At 41.7% G+C, this 18,337-nt stretch overlaps 2 protein-coding genes and 1 long non-coding RNA gene across 4 annotated transcripts; 1 reads left to right on the top strand and 2 right to left on the bottom strand.

Moving 5' to 3' along the window:
- Nucleotides 1–476: 476 nt before the first annotated feature.
- On the top strand, nt 477–12,493 carry slc19a2 (solute carrier family 19 member 2). 2 transcript variants are annotated; one of them, XM_047355722.1, is made up of 6 exons: nt 477–682; nt 5,119–5,655; nt 5,746–5,992; nt 8,095–8,287; nt 8,641–8,782; nt 8,865–12,493. In XM_047355722.1, exons 1-6 carry the CDS (start codon nt 557–559, stop codon nt 9,018–9,020), a joined length of 1,401 nt encoding a protein of 466 aa, XP_047211678.1. In that variant the 5' UTR covers nt 477–556; the 3' UTR covers nt 9,021–12,493. The 2 variants fall into 2 exon arrangements, with proteins under 2 accessions (XP_047211678.1, XP_047211677.1); XM_047355721.1 differs by having other exon boundaries at nt 8,641–12,493.
- Nucleotides 6,729–8,647, bottom strand: LOC124861788. Its single transcript, XR_007036750.1, has 2 exons — nt 8,407–8,647; nt 6,729–8,298 (listed from the first exon to the last, which is right to left on the bottom strand). It is a non-coding gene; the product is annotated as an uncharacterized LOC124861788 (long non-coding RNA).
- A 3,252-nt stretch (nt 12,494–15,745) lies between the features above and the next one.
- Nucleotides 15,746–17,559, bottom strand: arl6ip6 (ADP-ribosylation factor-like 6 interacting protein 6). The gene is made up of 4 exons (XM_047355724.1): nt 17,230–17,559; nt 17,080–17,133; nt 16,026–16,158; nt 15,746–15,951 (listed from the first exon to the last, which is right to left on the bottom strand). The coding sequence occupies exons 1-4, from the start codon at nt 17,375–17,377 to the stop codon at nt 15,858–15,860; spliced, it is 429 nt and encodes a 142-aa protein (XP_047211680.1). The 5' UTR covers nt 17,378–17,559; the 3' UTR covers nt 15,746–15,857.
- Nucleotides 17,560–18,337: the final 778 nt, after the last annotated feature.

Genomic DNA, 18,337 nt, shown 5'->3' with positions numbered 1-18,337 from the left:
CTTGGTAGGTCTGCAATTAGTTCATCCTCTTTCCTTGTTCAGATGATAGATTGAACCTAACCCTGCTTTAAACGTCTCCACAGCCTTCTCCCTAACCTGTCTGCTGGGTTCATTGGTCTTCATGATGCTGTTTGTTATTTAAGGTTCTCTACCAACCTCTGAGACCAAAACCAGAACAGCTGTAGTTATACTGTAATCAAATATACATGTATCAGATGATTGAAGATGAATATATAACCAAGCCACATTTTTGGATTGATTTCTGAAAACATTTTCAATTACATTAAAAATAAATGGACATGTAAAGGTGCTGTTTTTAAATAGGAACCCCTTTGAAACTGATGCATTCATTTTTATTCTTGACTGAAGGCAGAAATCTGAACACACCACTGCTTTTGGACTCGGCTGTTTCTCATATAGCCGGAGCTCCTCCTCTGAAGCTTGTTTTTCCTCCTCAGGCCCGCTGGGGGCGGTAGTGCACCTCAAACTGGATGATATGAAGCGTCCGGTGAAACCATAGAAGCAGAACTCTGTGGAGGTCGCATCAAACTGTTCCATGATGTCTGCAATATATCCCACTGTTTTGCTCTGCGTGTACGGCTTCTTCTCCAGCCTGCGGCCGTCGGAACCTTTCCTCACTCCCTACCTGATGGGACCGGACAAGAACCTTACGGAGACCCAGGTGAGGTACAGTTGCTGTGGGTCACAGTCCTGCTTGCATCACTCTCCACCTTGACTCCCAACACGTGTGTGTAGCTGTCTGTTTCTGGACCATCTGAATAAAAGATGGTCCAGCGTGACCTGCGTGTTCGTGGCTCCCAGCAGCCTCTCTGTGTTCATCGTTATTGTTTTAACAAAAACTTCCAGTTTTTACGTATAAAGACTGAAGTAATTATTGGGATTCATAAATAAAATGGGGAAAATGATGATACATAATAATTCTGTAGAATGTATATTTAATCAATGTCCTTCCATGGATTGAGTGGTGATTTATCACAGTTCATTTATGCTTTATGGGTACATCTCTAGTGTTGCATCACCACATAACCTGGCAAAGAAATACTTTTACATTGGATCTTCAGACATGTTTTACCAGTAGTTTATTAAAAGTTACAAATATGAAGTTACCTCAATGAAAAATCCCCAAATTGACCCAGTTTATTGAAACAGAACTGTCTTTTAGCCCTTCAAGGTTCTGTGTCAGGTCTGTGTTGGACTTTAGTGCATTCGAGGAAATGACCTTCAGATACTGTTGTTTTTTCTGTCTTATTTTGTCCTCCACTTTCCAAGTTTCCTTGAAATATAAGGATACACCTGACACCACCCTGCTGCAGCTTAGAGAAATCTAATGAAATACTAGGCTTCTCCGGACTTTAGAGTTTCATTTCTCTGCACCCGCAAAGAGCTTAAAAAAGACGTATCATTTTTACAGCAGTACTGTAACTCACAATAGTTATATAAATTGTGTTTGTTACATGTGGGCGTTGAATTTCACTGCAGTAACTTAGCAGTTAAAAAGGTTATGCTGGTGCACCTGTCTGTCACACTACGCAGGGCAAATTCACACTGATGGTCCAGTCCAGGGATCGGTAAAGGTGAGAAAAGTTACACCTTAGGTTGGCCCGGTTTGCTTTCACACAGAGATTATTTCGACTGGACCAAACAACATCATGCAGTTGCAATGGATTGTGTCAGGGGCAGTGTCACTACTTTCGTGTTCACGTGTAGTTGTGCACTTGCACCTCTTCACTACTTCATATAGCCCCATGAGACATTTCCAGACTCTTTTGTCTTCGGATTCGCACTCTTACTATGTTTTTCTTCTACTCAAATGAGCTGCTCTTTTGTCACATTATATGATACAATGGAAACAGCATGCATTCACACTATATGGTATATGGTACTACATGGTATCAGTACAACCCCTCCTTCATTTGGCTCAGACACTTGATATGTTGAAAGTAAATGGGGTAGTTTAGATGGTGAACGGGTAAAACAAACGGGTCCATTACGAGTGGGTTCCCTCAGCACTGCTCCATTATAATAGGACTGTTTGCAGCATTAGGCTCAGACACACTCAGATTGGGATAATCTGTCTAAAAATGTCAGCCTCCTGGTTAATCCTTTAAATAATTAGTTCGTAACATGGACCAGGAAAAATCTGTCAACACTCAAAGCAGCTATGAAAGGGGTTCTACATTTGATCACACGCTAAAGTTGTTTACCCCATTCTCTCTGTATCAGGTCAGGCTAAATCACTCTTATAATACAATGCCGGTGAAGTACGGGGGTTGTACAATGAAACTGAAACACCTGGTTTTAGACCACAATAATTTATTAGTATGGTGTAGGGCCTTATTTTGCGGCCAATACAGCGTCAATTCGTCTTGGGAATGACATATACAAGTCCTGCACAGTGGTCAGAGGGATTTTAAGCCATTCTTCTTGCAGGATAGTGGCCAGGTCACTACGTGATACTGGTGGAGGAAAACGTTTCCTGACTCGCTCCTCCAAAACACCCCAAAGTGGCTCAATAATATTTAGATCTGGTGACTGTGCAGGCCATGGGAGATGTTCAACTTCACTTTCATGTTCATCAAACCAATCTTTCACCAGTCTTGCTGTGTGTATTGGTGCATTGTCATCCTGATACACGGCACCACCTTCAGGATACAATGTTTGAACCATTGGATGCACATGGTCCTCAAGAATGGTTTGGTAGTCCTTGGCAGTGATGCGCCCATCTAGCACAAGAATTGGGCCAAGGGAATGCCATGATATGGCAGCCCAAACCATCACTGATCCAACCCCATGCTTCACTCTGGGCATGCAACAGTCTGGTTCGGAGATTGCCGCTGCGACAGGGACCGCAGACCTTACGGGCAGCAGCATCGACAATAGATGTGGAGAACATGGTCCATTCGGACTCTATGTCTCCAACATCCACCTGGATCTGGTCGAAGCTCTCCTGGAGGTGGGAGTTGAATACATCCCTGGCCGAGGGCTCCGCCAGGCGTTCCCAGCAGACCCTCACTATGCGGTTGGGCCTGCCAAGTCTGTCCGGCTTTCTCCTCCAGCGGATCCAACTCACCACCAGGTGGTGATCAGTGGACAGCACAGCCCCTCTCTTCACCCGAGTGTCCAAAACATGCGGCCGAAGGTCTGATGATACGACAACAAAGTCGATAATCGACCTCCTGCCTAGGGTGTCCTGGTGCCAAGTGACTAGCACAGAAGTCCAATAACAAAACACCGCTTGGATTCAGATCAGGAGGCCATTCCTCCCGATCACGCCTCTCCAGGTGTCACTGTCGTTCCCCACGTGGGCGTTGAAGTCCCCCAGCAGAATAATGGAGTCCCCGGGAGGGGCACTATCCAGCACCCCCGACAGGGACGCCAAGAAGGCCGGGTACTCCGCACTACCACTCGGCCCGTAGGCTGAAATGATAGTCAGAGACCTCTCCCCAACCCGAAGGCGCAGGGATACAACCCTCTCATCCAATGGGGTAAACCCCAACACGAGACGGCTGAGCTGGGGGGCAACAAGCAAACCCACACCAGCCCGCCGCCTCTCCCCGCGGGCCACTCCAGAGTAGAAGAGAGTCCAACCCCTCTCAAGGAGATGGATTCCAGAGCCCACACTGTGCGTGGAGGCGAGCCCGACTATTTCTAGTCGATATCTCTCGACCTCCCGCACAAGCTCAGGCTCCTTCCCCACCAGCGAGGTGACATTCCACGTCCCTAGAGCCAGCATAAGCATCCGGGGATCGGGCCGCTGAGGTCTCCACCTTTGTCCGCCACCCAATCCTCTTTGCACCGGTCCCTCACGGTTCACCCTGCAGGTGGTGGGCCCACTGGGGGATGGCCTCGCGTCTCTCGTTCGGGCTTGGCCCGGCCGGTTCCCGCAAGGAGCAACCCGGCCACCAGCCGCTCTCCGACGAGTCCCGACCCCAGGCCTGGCTCCAGGGTGGGACCCCGGCTCTGCCGTACCGGGCGACGTCACGTGCCTCGATATTTTTGTCCTCATGAGGGATTCTTGAACCACTCTTTGTCTGACCCGTCACCTAGAGCCTGTTTGCCATGGGAGACCCTACCAGGGGCATTTAAGCCCCAGACAACATAGCCTCTAGGATCATTCGAGCACTCAAACCCCTCCACCACGTTAAGGTGGCGTTTCAACTCATACTCTCAAAATAAGAACACGGTGACTCTCTGAAAAGAATATGAAGTTCAAGGGAGATAAAACCTGTAATAAATACCTTGACAGACATGTTTGTCATTTTATATTTATATATATATTTATATATAAATTATATTGATTGGCCGATTTCTACGCTGCAGCTGTTGCATGTTATGCCACAGTGAACAAGCTGTGTGCGCTTCTGCTGCAGACGATCAGTTTTTGGCAGACCATCACTTTATGGCACAACGCTGTCATCTCCCAGAGAAGTTTTTCTGGTGTGCCGTCCCAAGTGTGGAATGCTGTGTCACGCAGGATGGGCAAGTATATCCAGTTCCCACGCACTGTGCATGTGGGAAAGATTAATGCAGTTGGACTGCAGACTCGGGCCAATCTGACTCCGAGACGTTTCTCAGAAGTCATTTGAGGTATGCATTCTGTTTAATCTATTTATGCAATTAAACTAAAGCGAAAAACACCATGTATGAACTTAAATATTGTGGCATGTTTTGAACCAAAACTGAACTTTAACTTCAACCAGAAACCAGAAAATCAAAGACAAGAATTCTAAAAAATAATAGTGCGTTTTGGTATTAAAAACTTATTACAAGTTATTATTAACGCTTGGTGGCAGCTGTTGTTCCCAAGGGTGGAACAACCACTTATTAGGTTTAGGGGAAATTACTTTTCCACTCAGGGTCAGGTTGGTTTGGATAACTTTTGCTCTTTTGAAGTCAATGGTTAAGAACTGCTTGTTGGGTTTACTCAAGATTATTCTTATTTGATTAAAAACCTTAGGACAAAAAAGGAACAGCTCTGTTAATCTGGACAGTTTTCTGTTGGTTCTTTTTCCTTTGTGGTTGTTTTGTTTTTAATGGTAAAAGTAACAATTTCATATTCTTGTTTCCCTAAAAATATATTTCTTGTATTATCGGCAGGTTACCAATACAATCTATCCCGTATGGACATATTCCTACCTCGCCCTCCTGTTCCCGGTCTTCCTGGCTACAGACTACCTCTGCTACAAGCCCGTGTTGGTACTGCAGGCCTGCAGCCTGGTGCTGACCTACATCATGCTTTGGAAGTCCCAGGGCATACTGGCTATGCAGCTGCTGGAGTTTTTCTTTGGACTGGCCACGGCGTCGGAAGTGGCCTATTACTCCTACATCTACAGCGTGGTGGAGCCAGAGCTCTACCAGAGAGTCACCAGTTACTGCCGCAGTGTCACTCTGTTTGGCTCAGCTGCCGGGTCACTCATGGGTCAGCTCTTGCTTTCGTTGGCCAAAGTGGAGCTGGTCCACCTTGTCATCATTACGCTGGCATCAGCCGTCGTGTCCTCTGTCGCCCCCTGGTTCCTCCCTATGCCCAAGAGAAGTTTGTTTTTCCACAGGAGTCCAGGAGCAGCAGAGGAACCTAAAGCTACCATCAGTTCCAACACAGAAAATGGGGAGAATTCAGAAAGTAGAGCGTTTATGGTGAGAAAGCAACAGCTTCCTCCAGGTCACATCAACTTGTTAAACATGAGTTTGTGTGTTGTCTAAAGAAGTTCACTCATCGTCTTTCAGATGTCCAGGTCATCTGAAGCAGCAGGTGGCAGCAGTGGTCTTATCCAGGTGTTGCGGATGCTTTTTGATGATTTTGTGCAATGCTACAGGTGTCGCCCTCTGCTGGCGTGGTCAGTGTGGTGGGCCCTGGCCACATGTGGCTACTTCCACATCATCAACTACGCTCAAGTACTGTGGGAGGACATCCATTTATCCAAGGACAATGAAATCTACAACGGTTATGTAGAAACTTTGTCCACGCTGCTCGGTAAGGCTTCTGGTTTTACTCATGAGTTTCTTGACCGCCATTTCTCAAATTCTGGCCTCGACGAGTCAATCCAGACCCAGCTCGCACCTATTTAAGTGGAAAATCTTATTGGAATCTCAGAACTGTCGATTAATAGAAACTGTTACAAGGGCCACTCAATAACACTTTAATGTTGTCATTTTGTGTAGGCAGTAGAAGAAAGGGACAAGATACGATTACTAAACACCGTGACAAGCTAGCAGCTAACCGCTACAACCTCTAATTCATTCAAGCCACGCCTTGATGACTCTGCACTGGACAGAGGTTCTTTGGAACACTTTAAGATTCTTAAAACTTTGTTCTATTTGTGAAAGAACAAAATGGCAACATTTTCAGTGCTTTGCATGTTACAGACAAACGAAATGGTCAGGCATGAACTAAATAGCATGACATTGATTACAGGTCCTTTAAAATATAGTCTGTAATCAAAGAAACGTTTTAATTGTGAAAATAACAAAACTGGACTCTTAGTTTTCCTCAAAAATGGATTACATCTGGTCTCATTGTCATGAACAAAAGGTGACGTCTCACTTGCTCTCATAAGCTGCAAGTATAATCAGCCTTACTAGTTGGATGGAATAAAACAGAAGCTTCGGATAATGCATATAGTATAGGACAGAATTTAGAGCTAGTTCTTGTTATACATGAACTGATACAACACTGCTTAAACAAACATAGTGACATGATTTGTTTGTAATGCTCAGTGGTTTTATTTCACTCGTTTAGAAAAATTTGTCATTAAGACTTCAATGTACATCAATTTATGTCCAGTTTTTTATCCTGAATTACAGTTTTAACTGATTGGTAGCAGTAAAATATTTTTAATGCTTGGGTAAGTAAACCACAAACAATATTCCTCAACTTTTACCTTCAAAGCTATGAATGACAAAGAATAATGTTTCTTTCTTACTTTGCTTCATGCAAACAGAAAACAGAACAACAAAGCAGGAGAATTCTGTGCCAGGTCCAGACCATCTGACTCTGATCTTCTGTCTGTATCTGGCGTTGTCTCAAATGACTAAACATTAATGTCATCTGTGGGTGACGGAAAATCACTGGTTGAATTTAATGTCAGCCTAAATAAACAATCAGAAAGATTGAATATTGTGTCACAGCCTTTTCAGCAGATATGAAATTATTTCATAAAATCCAAACACATGTCAGCAATAAGATGTCATTTAAAAACAGTGGTTGATTAAAAAAAATGTCATCGTCGATAACTGATATTTCCTAATATAATATATATGGCCCTACCTTTTTACTACTGAGATTATCTCCCTGATTCAGTTAAACATCCCACAATCCTGCACTGCATCACTGTCACATGACCAAACAAATACCACATGGCCAGCCCCTCCCCCTCAACTCCAAAACCTTGTTTTTTTTCCAATCCATTTTCTGGTGGACTTCCTGGTGTGCTTCAGATCTTTGTTCTGCTGTGTTGACCAAGTGTGGTCAGTAACTGATGATTGGACATTTTCCTTCTGGCTTTTGACTAAGCAAATGATGATATTTTTCTGAAATGCTGTTAGATTTATCCCAGATGCAACGTGATACCCACAGCTTCCAAAATAGTCCACTTTTGTCTTGTCACTCCATTGAATACGTTACCAAAAGTCTTGGAGATCATAAAGGTGTGTTGGTAAATGTGAAATGGGCCTTTGTGTTTTTTGGGTCAGCAGTGGTTTCTCCCATTGAGGCAATTTTTGCCCCGTTTCTTGCTTATAGTTCAATCATGACCTCTGACCTTAAGTGAGGCAGCAAGACTTGCAGAGCTTTAGCAGCTGATATGGCCTACTTCATGATATCAGAAAGGTTCTATTTAAGTGATTCTTTGCTTCTCCAGGTCTGAGAGCAACCAAGCCAGGATAGCTGATCCCCTTAATGAAATGATCATGTGAAAACAGCTTTTTTGTAGTTGATATGAACATATTTAAGCTAAAAAGAATTTATCCATCCCTAGTTGTTCTGGACCTTTGACTTGGCACCGACATCAGGTTTAGTCCCTTGAACATGAAGAGACTTTCTCCTACTGAAGCTAAACCTGATCTGCTGGTCTGCAGGCGCTCTGGCTGTTCTGCTGGTGGGCTGCCTCCCTGTGTCCTGGGCTCGCTGGGGAGAACTGGTTCTGTGGATCCTGTCCCTGCTCATGGCTGTGTGCGTGTTCATCATGACCCTGCAGAAGAACATCTGGATGTGCTACAGCTCCTACGTCGTCTTCAGAGCCGTTTACATGCTTCTCATCACCGTGGCAACGTGAGTCTCTTCTGTTGTAGAAAGTTGCAGAGACAAGGATACATCAGAATCAGATGTTGAACTATTTCAATTTTCTCTGAGAACTTTGGAAAGAAAAACAGGAAGAGAGAAAGCAGAACCTTAGCTAAGTAGGTCCAGATTACAGCAAGCTGCTGTTGCCCCATCTGAGGCTTCCTGCTCCGTTTCAACATGAAGCACATCCACCTGCAACTTCCTGAGAACATAGATAAGCAGGAGGTTACCAGATGAAGCCTGATCCATCTTCTCACTGGGCCAATGCTGCTTCACATTTCTTTGTTCCTACCAGAGAGGAACATGATGCATAAATGAAAGTGTTGCTTCCTGACCCTCAGGTACCAGATAGCAGCCAACCTCAGCATGCAGAGATATGCTCTGGTGTTTGGAGTCAACACGTTTGGGGCTCTTCTGCTGTGGACTCTGATCACTGTGGTTGTGGTGGACTCATCTGGACTGGGTCTCAACGTTTTCACTCAGGTAAAATGTCATTATGTGGAGAAAGCTTTTCAATATCTGGGTTGTGTGTTTGATGGCGGCCTGCATTGTCTTCCTCCCTTAGTTTCGCATCTATGGATACTACTTCGCAGTCATATCTGTGATCTTCCTCCTGGCTGGGCTCTACAGAGTGTTCTCCAGGCGCACCAATGAGGAAGTTCTGACTCAGGTCCACCGAGAGTCCAGCACTTTTTCAAACGGTGACTGCATAGGAGGGTGATTCATGTTAATGCTTTTATCAGAAGTTGCACTCAGCTATAACTCTCCTAGTTTGCCCGATTGATTCTTCAGAAATGTGACCGGTTAGGATCCCTGATCAAACCGAAATAGCTCTGCGCTACCTTCTGCTGCTAGATATTTATTGTAGGCGTAGAATCACGTTGAAACTGTTCCAGCTCCTGCCTCTCTAGGGAACAGGACAGTTTAGTCAGTGAAATTATCGGTATTCAAACTAGGTACAACAGGGGGAACATAAACGTGCAAACAGAATGCTCCATTTATCCTCTCAGATCTGATGAAATCTGGGCTTAATGCAAATGTTTTACCAGCGTCTTCAAACAGACCATGTCCAGTGACCTGGTGATTTTATTCAAATTAAACCTGCTCAGTGGTAGAACAGGGCCTGTATGAGATTACAATAAATCAATCTATATTTATTGTAATCCATCTTCAATCTCTGTACCTCTTATTTTTATGTATTAATCTGTCTGAATATTTGTATCTTGTTTGTTTTATGGGACTACAGATGCAAATTAGCATCGTGCTAAATCCAGTATATTTACGACAACATTGAATGTTCATTAATATCCATTGTCTGGTAAAGAATTGAATCAAAAATCTATACCACCATGTCAGAGTATTTAAAGACAGATTATAACAAGTATAAGATGAGTAAATGTTCCTTCTTGAAAGAAGAACAATGTACCACCCTTCTTCCAGCCCACTGACAAGCAGTGCACAGTAACAGGAGGGAGAGGCGCAGCGCCGCATAACTTTGACCTTTATACCACCTAACTGGTTCATGCCTCCTGAGGGCATCTGAAAGGGCTTTGAAGGTCCATCATAACAGTGGAGGAGAAACTGATTGAGTTAGTTCAGCTGGATGGTGTATATGATGACATCATGAAAAGCAACCATTGTAACTTGGTGAGCTGCTGCAGCTCTATGCAGTGTTTATGACAACTCTGTGGGCAGAAAACCACTTTAACTTAAAATGAGAATTTTTAATCCTTCACAATGTCATTTCTGTTTGATTCTAGTTATTTAATTATATTTATCTTTTTTTTAATCACATTTAACCTTTTGTCCTGTTGATGACATGCATGGTGGAAGAAGAGAAATGCACTATTTTAGGCGGTATTTGAGATTGGTCCAGTATTTGGAACACATTTTATTTAACTGTTTACATTTTGTCTCCAAGCAGGCAATGTACCCTAGTGTCTGTGTTACTGATTAATGACTAATATTTCATGGGGAGCCCAGGAGATGCCCTCCAGTTCTGATGTTACACAACGCACAGAATCCTGGACGTGCCCCCAAAAAATGACCAGCAAAGAAGAAACTGTTTAACACTAAACAGGCATAAGTTTATTAAGTGAAAGCAGTCAGTTTGACAGTCTATTCCTCAGATAAAGAGTAGGCAACAATTTAAAAATTGTTGCCGTTTCTTTTCAAACAAGAACTGTTAAAATGAGCCGTATTACAGTATGGTGTAGAGACCCATCATCGGAACCTTATTTTATGCATTATGATGCAGTCATTGGGATTTAAGTGTACATAAAATAAACTGAATATATTATAGTTGTGGAAAGATTAGATTTAATATGAACAATAACAACTTTATTAAATCTGCTTACTGCTGATAATGATTGGTACAAATGGACAAAAGTTCTGTTCTACCTGGATCATTTGTCAACAGCCAAAATGACTTAATATATCAGTAACCATCTTTGTTTCTCCTACTGTAAAACTGTTTTGCACTAACAAAGATTTAGATTTGTTGGAAGTATTTGTACTGAGAAGTAAAACTGATGTAATAGTGTGCACCTTTGTATTTAGGCTGCTGATTGGTCCATTTGTGGTGTGTTTAGGTGCCTAAAATAATAACTGGAGCTGCTTTCGGTGCCGGTCTTTTTTTCATTTTACTTGATGAATTGCACAAAAAAAGTGTCAAGCCTTTAAGAATCCTTTCAAAAAGATATAAGAAAAGGCAAAAACTCAAGACAGTCTAATCTGTGCAGAAAGTCAGTATAAAATCTAAAGAAGGAACGTTCTGCAAGAAGCTTTTGTGAAGCACAAGTGTAGAAGGATGGTTTAAAATATATCAAGCCTTAATGAAGATACATGTGCTAATAATATTTAGATTTCTGCTTTGCTGTTTTTGGCAAAGTAACTCAAACATATGTTAACATCACACAGAGATAATCGGAGTAAATCAGCTTTCAAATGATTTCATTTCAGGGAAAAATTTTCCAAACCAACTTGACCTTATGTGAAAAGTAATCAACCCCCTTGTTAAATCATGAATTATTCATGAAGGAAGCAGAGCTAACTTCAGCCAGGCCTGATTAACATGTAGAATCAAGAAAGAACTTATATAGAACCTTTCTGACAGCATGAAGTAGACTAAAAGATCTTTTAAAAGCAACACCCTGATCTAAAGAAAATCAGCAACAGATGAGAAATGTGCAGCAGAACAATGATCTCAAGCACACCACCACATCCTCCTTTAATTGGGTTAAAACTAAAAGTAATGAGGGTTTTGGAGCTAGTCCAAGTCTGGATTTATCTCAGATTAACCTTTCAGACGGTTCATGCTCAAAGGGTCCTAAATGCAACTAAATTAAAGCAGATTGGGCCAAAATTCCTCCAGTGATGTAAAAGACTGATTACCAGTTATACCAAGGGCTTTGTTGCTGCAAACGGTGGAACAACCAGTTCGTAGGATTAGGGATGATAACTTTTTCCCATAGACCCAAGTTGGTTTGACTCATTTTTCCTTTTAATAAATGAAATTGTCATTTAAAAAAGTGCTTTGCTTTTCCTCTGATTATCCTTGGTCTTAAAATTAGTTTTGTCTGAGACATTTAATTCTGACAAAATGGATCAAAAAGGCTTTTTCCAGGTGTGGAACGTCTGACTTTTAGTTTCACTGTTTTTGTTTGTTTCCAGTGCTATAAAACATCCAGATGAGCACATAATGAATTAAAATAATTCATTTTGATATAATCATAAAAGACTGGATTTTTAGTTCATGTAGGCAGCTTAATGCACTTTGTCACATTCTCGTTTCTGTTTGCTCATCTGACTTGGATGAACAAGACCCACATACCCTTCTATCCCTAGTCTCTACACCTTTACACATGTCTAATTGAGCTGTCTTGTGCTCTGTGTATTTCCAAGAAGATCAAATGTGACACTAAGGCTTGACCTTTGATTTCTTTAGAAAAACCTTGTTTATTTTTCTTCTGTGATCTTTGGATTGTTGGAAGGAAATCTTGCAGAATGTGTGTGAATGTGTTCAGTTTGAAGAATTTGCGCTGTTACAACCTGATAGAGTTGTGTTTTCTGTATCCTGTGAGCCATTTTTTTCCATCTATGCAAAAGATGAGAGCTAGCCAAATGTATTTTATACCATGTGGAAATTTTTTTTTAATAATAATAAACCATGTATATGGAATAAATTCTTTTAAATAGGTGGTATTTATTTTTTTTTTCCTTTGTAATCTGAACAGCCATGGAAACATGGTTCTAATAATCGTGTCTAACATTAGTATTCTAATACATGCTAAGCTGTGTTCTATAGTACATATACAGTAAAAACCAGATATTTACATACACTTTGAAAAGTGGCATTAAATCAAACTGTTTCCTTATTCTGGACTGTTAGAATTAGCTAAATTATTTTATTTAGATGCCAGAATAATCAGATTGATTTTGTAGATTTTATAACTTTCTTAAAATTTTGAATTTTAAACACTAAGATTTTTATCCCTTAATAAACAATTTCTAAAAACCTAGATGACATGGGTTTGTACGCTCCTAATTCCCAACATCGGAGTTAACTGGAGACCAACCTGAGGATCTATTTTAAGGCAACACCTCAAACACTCTTGCTTCCTTGTGTGACATCATAGGGAAGTCTAAAGTAAGAACTGTGGACCTCCACGAGTCTGATTCATACTTTAATCCAATCTCCAGATTCCTGAAGGTTCCACATGAATCTGTTCATTTACATGCAAGTATAAACAGCATAGGAATGTCCAGCCATCATACTGTTCAGGAAGGAGACTGGTTCTGGTGGGAAATGTGTGAATCAACCCCAGAACAAAAGCTAAAGGTCTTGTGAAGATGCTGAAGCTGGTAGAAGAGAATCATCCACAGTGAGACCAGTCCTGTAGCAACATGGGCTGAAAGGCCACTCAGGGACGATGAAGCCATTAGTCCAACAGTGACATAAAAACCCAGATTATAGTTTCTAAAAAATATACTCTGGGACAAAGACCTTAAATGTTGGAGACATGTCCTGTGAAAGCAAAACACTAGTGTTTGGACATAAGGACCATTGTTATATTTGGAGAAAAATGGGGAAGTACAGAGGTGGCAGCATCATGTTGTGGGTTTATACGCTGTAGCAGGGACTTGTGTGTTTGGACCTGTGGAAATCCACCACCAGCTCCATAGTACTCCTCCCATTAATCTAGAGGCAGTTCCAGTGGCACCAGTCCACAAAGTCCTTTTGTCTACAGTTTATATTGTGTGTTCAACCTCTAAATGGTGAGGCATTTAGAAATGTTTGGATATGGCCATGTGTGAGGCAGAAGTTCTTCAAACCTGTTAAGGAACTGATTCAGATCAGTCACCCACTTCTGATCTCCTATAGCCTGGGGATGTTGGTTCTTTGTGTCCTGAAAGGGGTTTCAGGCTCTTGGTGCAGCTGATCCTCCATCTTCATTCTGTAGATGTTGTCAGTATCCCTCCACTTTGCTTTGTTCAGCTTACCGTCACCCTCAATCTAGTTGTGTGGGCGAAACATGTCTCCACAGCAAGCATGATCCTGCCAGTTCCACACCTCAACACTGCGATGGGATTAGGTAGGGGGACGAGGAGTTACTGGGTTTCTCTTTGAAGCTAAACATTTCCAGTTTGGTTTCCTCGGACAAGAAAATCGTGTTTTCCACCACACAAGAACATGTGGTGCTCTAGTGGAAACCAGCCTCCTAAAGGAACCTTTGTCCACAGATGCAGAATCTCTCTTGCATTTCTAATAATTATAGAATTAGTGGTCTTGTAGAGATGCTTCACAGTCTTTGCTCCTTTACATTAGTTAAATGATTTAGGGGGAATCCAAGGCTATAGAAGTGTTTAAATCATCTGTGTTGAAGCAATATTTCTGAACCAATCAGAACAGGGAATTCAGTTTTAGAATTTAAAGGACTAAAACACAGACAAAATGAAAACTCAGCTGCAGGTCCCTTGATAAAGATAGTAGCTGAATCAAGGTTGTCCACATTTCTTCTCTTTTAACTATTGATGGCTTTTTATAGAATGACTCAAAGTACAGAGCATATATATTGTCACACATTATCATTAAAAAGATTTCATTAAAGATTAGCTGAGTAAGTCCCTAATGCAGTTTTAACCTGTTAAATCATGTTTTAACTGGGATTAACCACATTGTTTGGTTTTTACTTTCAATAGCCACGCCCACACCTGATTACTGCCTAACCTGTAGAATCAAGAAATGACTAAAATAGAACCTGCCTGACAGATTGAAGTAGGGTAAAGGATCTCAAAAAGCAACTAATTATGCCCTGATCCAAAGAAAATCAACAACAGATGAGAAACCAAGTCATTGACATCTATCAGTCTGGAAAGGGTTACAAAAGCATGTCTAAGGCTTTGGGACTCGAGAAAAGCACATATAGAACCATTATCCACAAATAGAGGAAACGTGGAACAGTAGAGAACCTTCCCAGGATTGGCCGACCTACCAAAGGTCACAGAAGAACATCTGAAGCTCTGCAGGCCTCACTGCCTTAGTTAAGGTCAGATGTCATAATTCAATATTATATTCAACAATAAGAAATAGATACTGGGCAAAAATGGCCTCCATGGAAGAGTTCCAAGATCAGAACCACTGTTGACCAAAAAGAACAAAGCCCATCTCACGTTTACCAAAAAACAGCTTGATGATCTCAAAGGCTTCTGGGAAAATATTCTGTGGACTGAAGAGACTAAAGTGGACCTTTCTGGAAGGTGCGCCTCATGTTACATCTGCTGTAAAACTAACGGCATTTCAGAAAAAGATTATCATACCAGCAGTCAAACATGGTGGTGGTAGTGTGATAATCTGGGACTGCTTTGCTGCTTCAGGACGTGGAAGACTTGATGTAATGGATAGAATCACGAATTCTGTTCTCTGCCGGGATATCCCAAGTTTGCTTGAGTGGGTCACAAACCGATAGGTCATCGGTTTGTGACCCACTCAAGCAAACTTGGGATATGCTGCAGGACAATGATCCAGAGCACACTTGCAAGCCCACTTCTGAATGGCTAAAAACACAAGAATAGAGTGAAGGTTTTGGAGTGGCCTAGCCAAAGTCTGACTGAAATGTGGCATAATGCTTAAACACTCCTTTCATACTCAGAAATCATCAAATGTGACTACATTTCAAAAGTTCCTCCAAAATGATGCAAAAGCCCCCTTTGTATTTACTCAGAATGTGACAATAAAGGAAAAGCAGAAGGAGTCTACAAGGGAACAAATACTTTTTTCTAGCACTCTACTGGCTGTTGGATGATGTGTTTAGGGTGGGAATTCTTAGTTTTGTTGCATTTAATTAATGGGAAAAATAACTATTTACCCACTGATCAGCAACAATATCAACCGCCGAACTTTGAATAATTGATTAGTGAAACTCCAAAACCAAAAGACAAACAAAATGATCTGAACATTTCTTTATACCAGCACAAAGCAATCATTTTCCTTTTTCATCCTAGAGAACTGAATATAAATACAGCAATGAATGGTTAAAAAAGCCTGAGAAGAAAAACCTCAGCAGAGGCTGTAGACGACAGTGAGCATAACCATTATGCCGTTCAGAACTGCAAGCCCATAGCTCATGTTGAATCCATGGCTGGAAGCGTCTCTGCAGAAAAGAAACACAATGCACGTCATCCAATATGCAATGCTAAACCCACTGCCAGCTTTATTCTGCTGTACCTGAAATCAGGCAGCGACAGGAGGCTTGGGAACGCCATGCCATGCTGGTACGAGTCAAGGTAAGTGAGGACCCATGAGAAGATCCAAGAGATGCATCCTGCAAGAACTGAGATCACCAGAATACTCCAGAGACCTGAGAAACACACAGGATTATTGGGTTGTAGTTTGTTTTATTAAGAACTGCATGCTGGGAAGGTTTTGCTTTTAAGGATGTTGTTGTATCCATTTCTGATAAATTGACCAAAAACCTTCTGATGCAACTAAACCTGCAATCTGTTCACTTCTCAGGTAGGAAGTAAACACAGGGATGATTTGGATAATGTTGTGGTCAGAAGTTTACATACACTTATCGAGGTCATGGTATACATTTGTAGCTCAATATATGTGAGTATCATCCAAGGTTAATTTACATCAGTAATTCAATTCAGAAAGAAAACCTCATATAGATTCATTACACTGGCTGATTTATGGCTTTCAGCTAATAAAACCCTGAAGTTAACTTCAGTTTAGAACACGATTAAAGACAAATCGCAAAATACGAAAACTTTATGTTATGGACATTGACATCAATGACCAAGAAGGGTAAGTCATTGCTAAAGAAGGTGGCTGTTCACCTGGAAAATTGGGAGGAAGGAAAAACTGGCAGAAAACTTGCTAGCTGGAGGGAAGATGACAGACTAATGAATTAAGATCTTTTGAATAGATTCTGATGTGAAACATATTTTTTCAGTAACCCTGTGCACAGATGGTTCCTTACTGGAGCTTTGGGAAAAGTTGAAAAAAGTCTTTCAGAGTTTTTATGCTGATTGTTTATGCATGTTGCTAACATCCCATTGGACTATAGGAACAGATGAAAACACCAGGACTCCTACATAGTGGTGAAAAGTCTGGAATTGTTCAGAATCTGGACTGTGTGATATAAAGTTCTCTGATTCTATAATAAACTTTAGTACTTTGTATTTGAATATGAATGTAAAGGACAGAGAACTGGAAGGTTGAGTTTGAATGATCTCTAATATGAAGAATGTGTAGAAAGGAACCCAGGAATACTCACCAAGCATCCTTTTTTCACTCCCATTCTCTCCTGGCAGCCTCTCGGCTCGCAGCTCTGAAACATTCAGCAGAGGTCAGTTTGAGAACATCTCCACACATTGCGGGGAGATCTTTAGAGAAGAGATCAGAGCCATCAGATGGACGTCTCTACCTCTTAGTATGGGGTAGATGATTGCGCAGAAGGAACCCACAGCAGCCACCGCTGCAGCTGAACCCAGAGCCGATAAAATGACTGTGAGCCACAGTGTGAGTCCGCTGCTCCGCGGCCTCCCACTCCCACGGAGCCCGTGTTCAGACATGATCCTTCCCGCCCGAAGAGCCCTGGGTGGATTCTGATCACTTTGAAAATCAGACCGGGCTAAGGAGCGCACCAGTCGGCATGTCAGAGGGCTCCTGGTTCTGGACGGGTTTTCTGTGAATGAACGCTGCACCGCATCACATCCAGGAACTACTGTCTGAGCACTTCCGCCTAGATGATTGTCCTGTAGGAGCTTCCGGAATTGACATATTTCAAAACTTGTACATACTTGTGTGTCATATTTATCGACCAAATCGTCACACAGAGAGCTACTTTAGAGTTTATTGTATATTTTTATGTACTATTGATAACAGTTAGAGTGACGTGGAAAATGTTTCATACCCCAGCTTTACCATATTTGGTCACGCTACAACCACAAACTCCATGGAGTTTATGTCATAAACCGAAACATTAGGAAATAAAAAAACAAAACAAATAGAGATCTGTGCATTTGGGTTTACCACCTTTAACCTGATAGTGGTAGAAGGTAATTTGGTTAGATCAGAACCACATTCAACTTTTTGGGTTATATACAACAATATTGGTGCTGGCAAACTAGCAATGCACATTACCTTCACCCATGGTAATATATAGTGGTGGCATCATGCCATGGGGATGCGGGAACAGAGAAGCGAGCTGGAGTTAGTGGGAAGTTTCATACCAGACAATCCTGGAAGAAACCCTTTCAGCAGGACAGCGTAAACACATAAACGACATAAAAGACCCAGAGATACAATGCCTTTGGGTGACATTATCAAAGCAAAGCTAGGTTTAGATCAAAGTATACCCATGTGTTAGAATAGCCTAGTCAAAGTTCAGAGCTAAATCCAAATGAGAATCTATGGCAAGAGTTGAAAATTGATGTTTACAGCCGCTCTGTATCCAATCTGACTGAGCCTGAGCTCTTTTATAAGGAAGAATTGTCAAAACATTCAGTCTGTAGATGTTCAAGGCTGGTAGA

The sequence above is a fragment of the Girardinichthys multiradiatus genome, chromosome 24, assembly GCF_021462225.1.
Source record: "Girardinichthys multiradiatus isolate DD_20200921_A chromosome 24, DD_fGirMul_XY1, whole genome shotgun sequence".
Lineage (NCBI taxonomy): Eukaryota > Metazoa > Chordata > Actinopteri > Cyprinodontiformes > Goodeidae > Girardinichthys > Girardinichthys multiradiatus.
This window is presented reverse-complemented; position numbering and strand designations above follow the sequence as displayed.

Excerpts from the sequence above, each read along its gene's own strand:
- slc19a2 (XM_047355721.1), top strand. The coding sequence starts at position 557 with ATGATGTCTGCAATATATCCCACTGTTTTGCTCTGCGTGTACGGCTTC. Across the intron at positions 683-5,118 it reads AGAACCTTACGGAGACCCAG|GTTACCAATACAATCTATCC; the intron begins GTGAGGTACAGT and ends TATTATCGGCAG. Across the intron at positions 8,288-8,640 it reads CTTCTCATCACCGTGGCAAC|GTACCAGATAGCAGCCAACC; the intron begins GTGAGTCTCTTC and ends CCTGACCCTCAG.
- arl6ip6 (XM_047355724.1), bottom strand. The coding sequence starts at position 17,377 with ATGTCTGAACACGGGCTCCGTGGGAGTGGGAGGCCGCGGAGCAGCGGA. Across the intron at positions 16,159-17,079 it reads GAGTGAAAAAAGGATGCTTG|GTCTCTGGAGTATTCTGGTG; the intron begins GTGAGTATTCCT and ends TGTGTTTCTCAG. Across the intron at positions 15,952-16,025 it reads CTGTCGCTGCCTGATTTCAG|AGACGCTTCCAGCCATGGAT; the intron begins GTACAGCAGAAT and ends TCTTTTCTGCAG.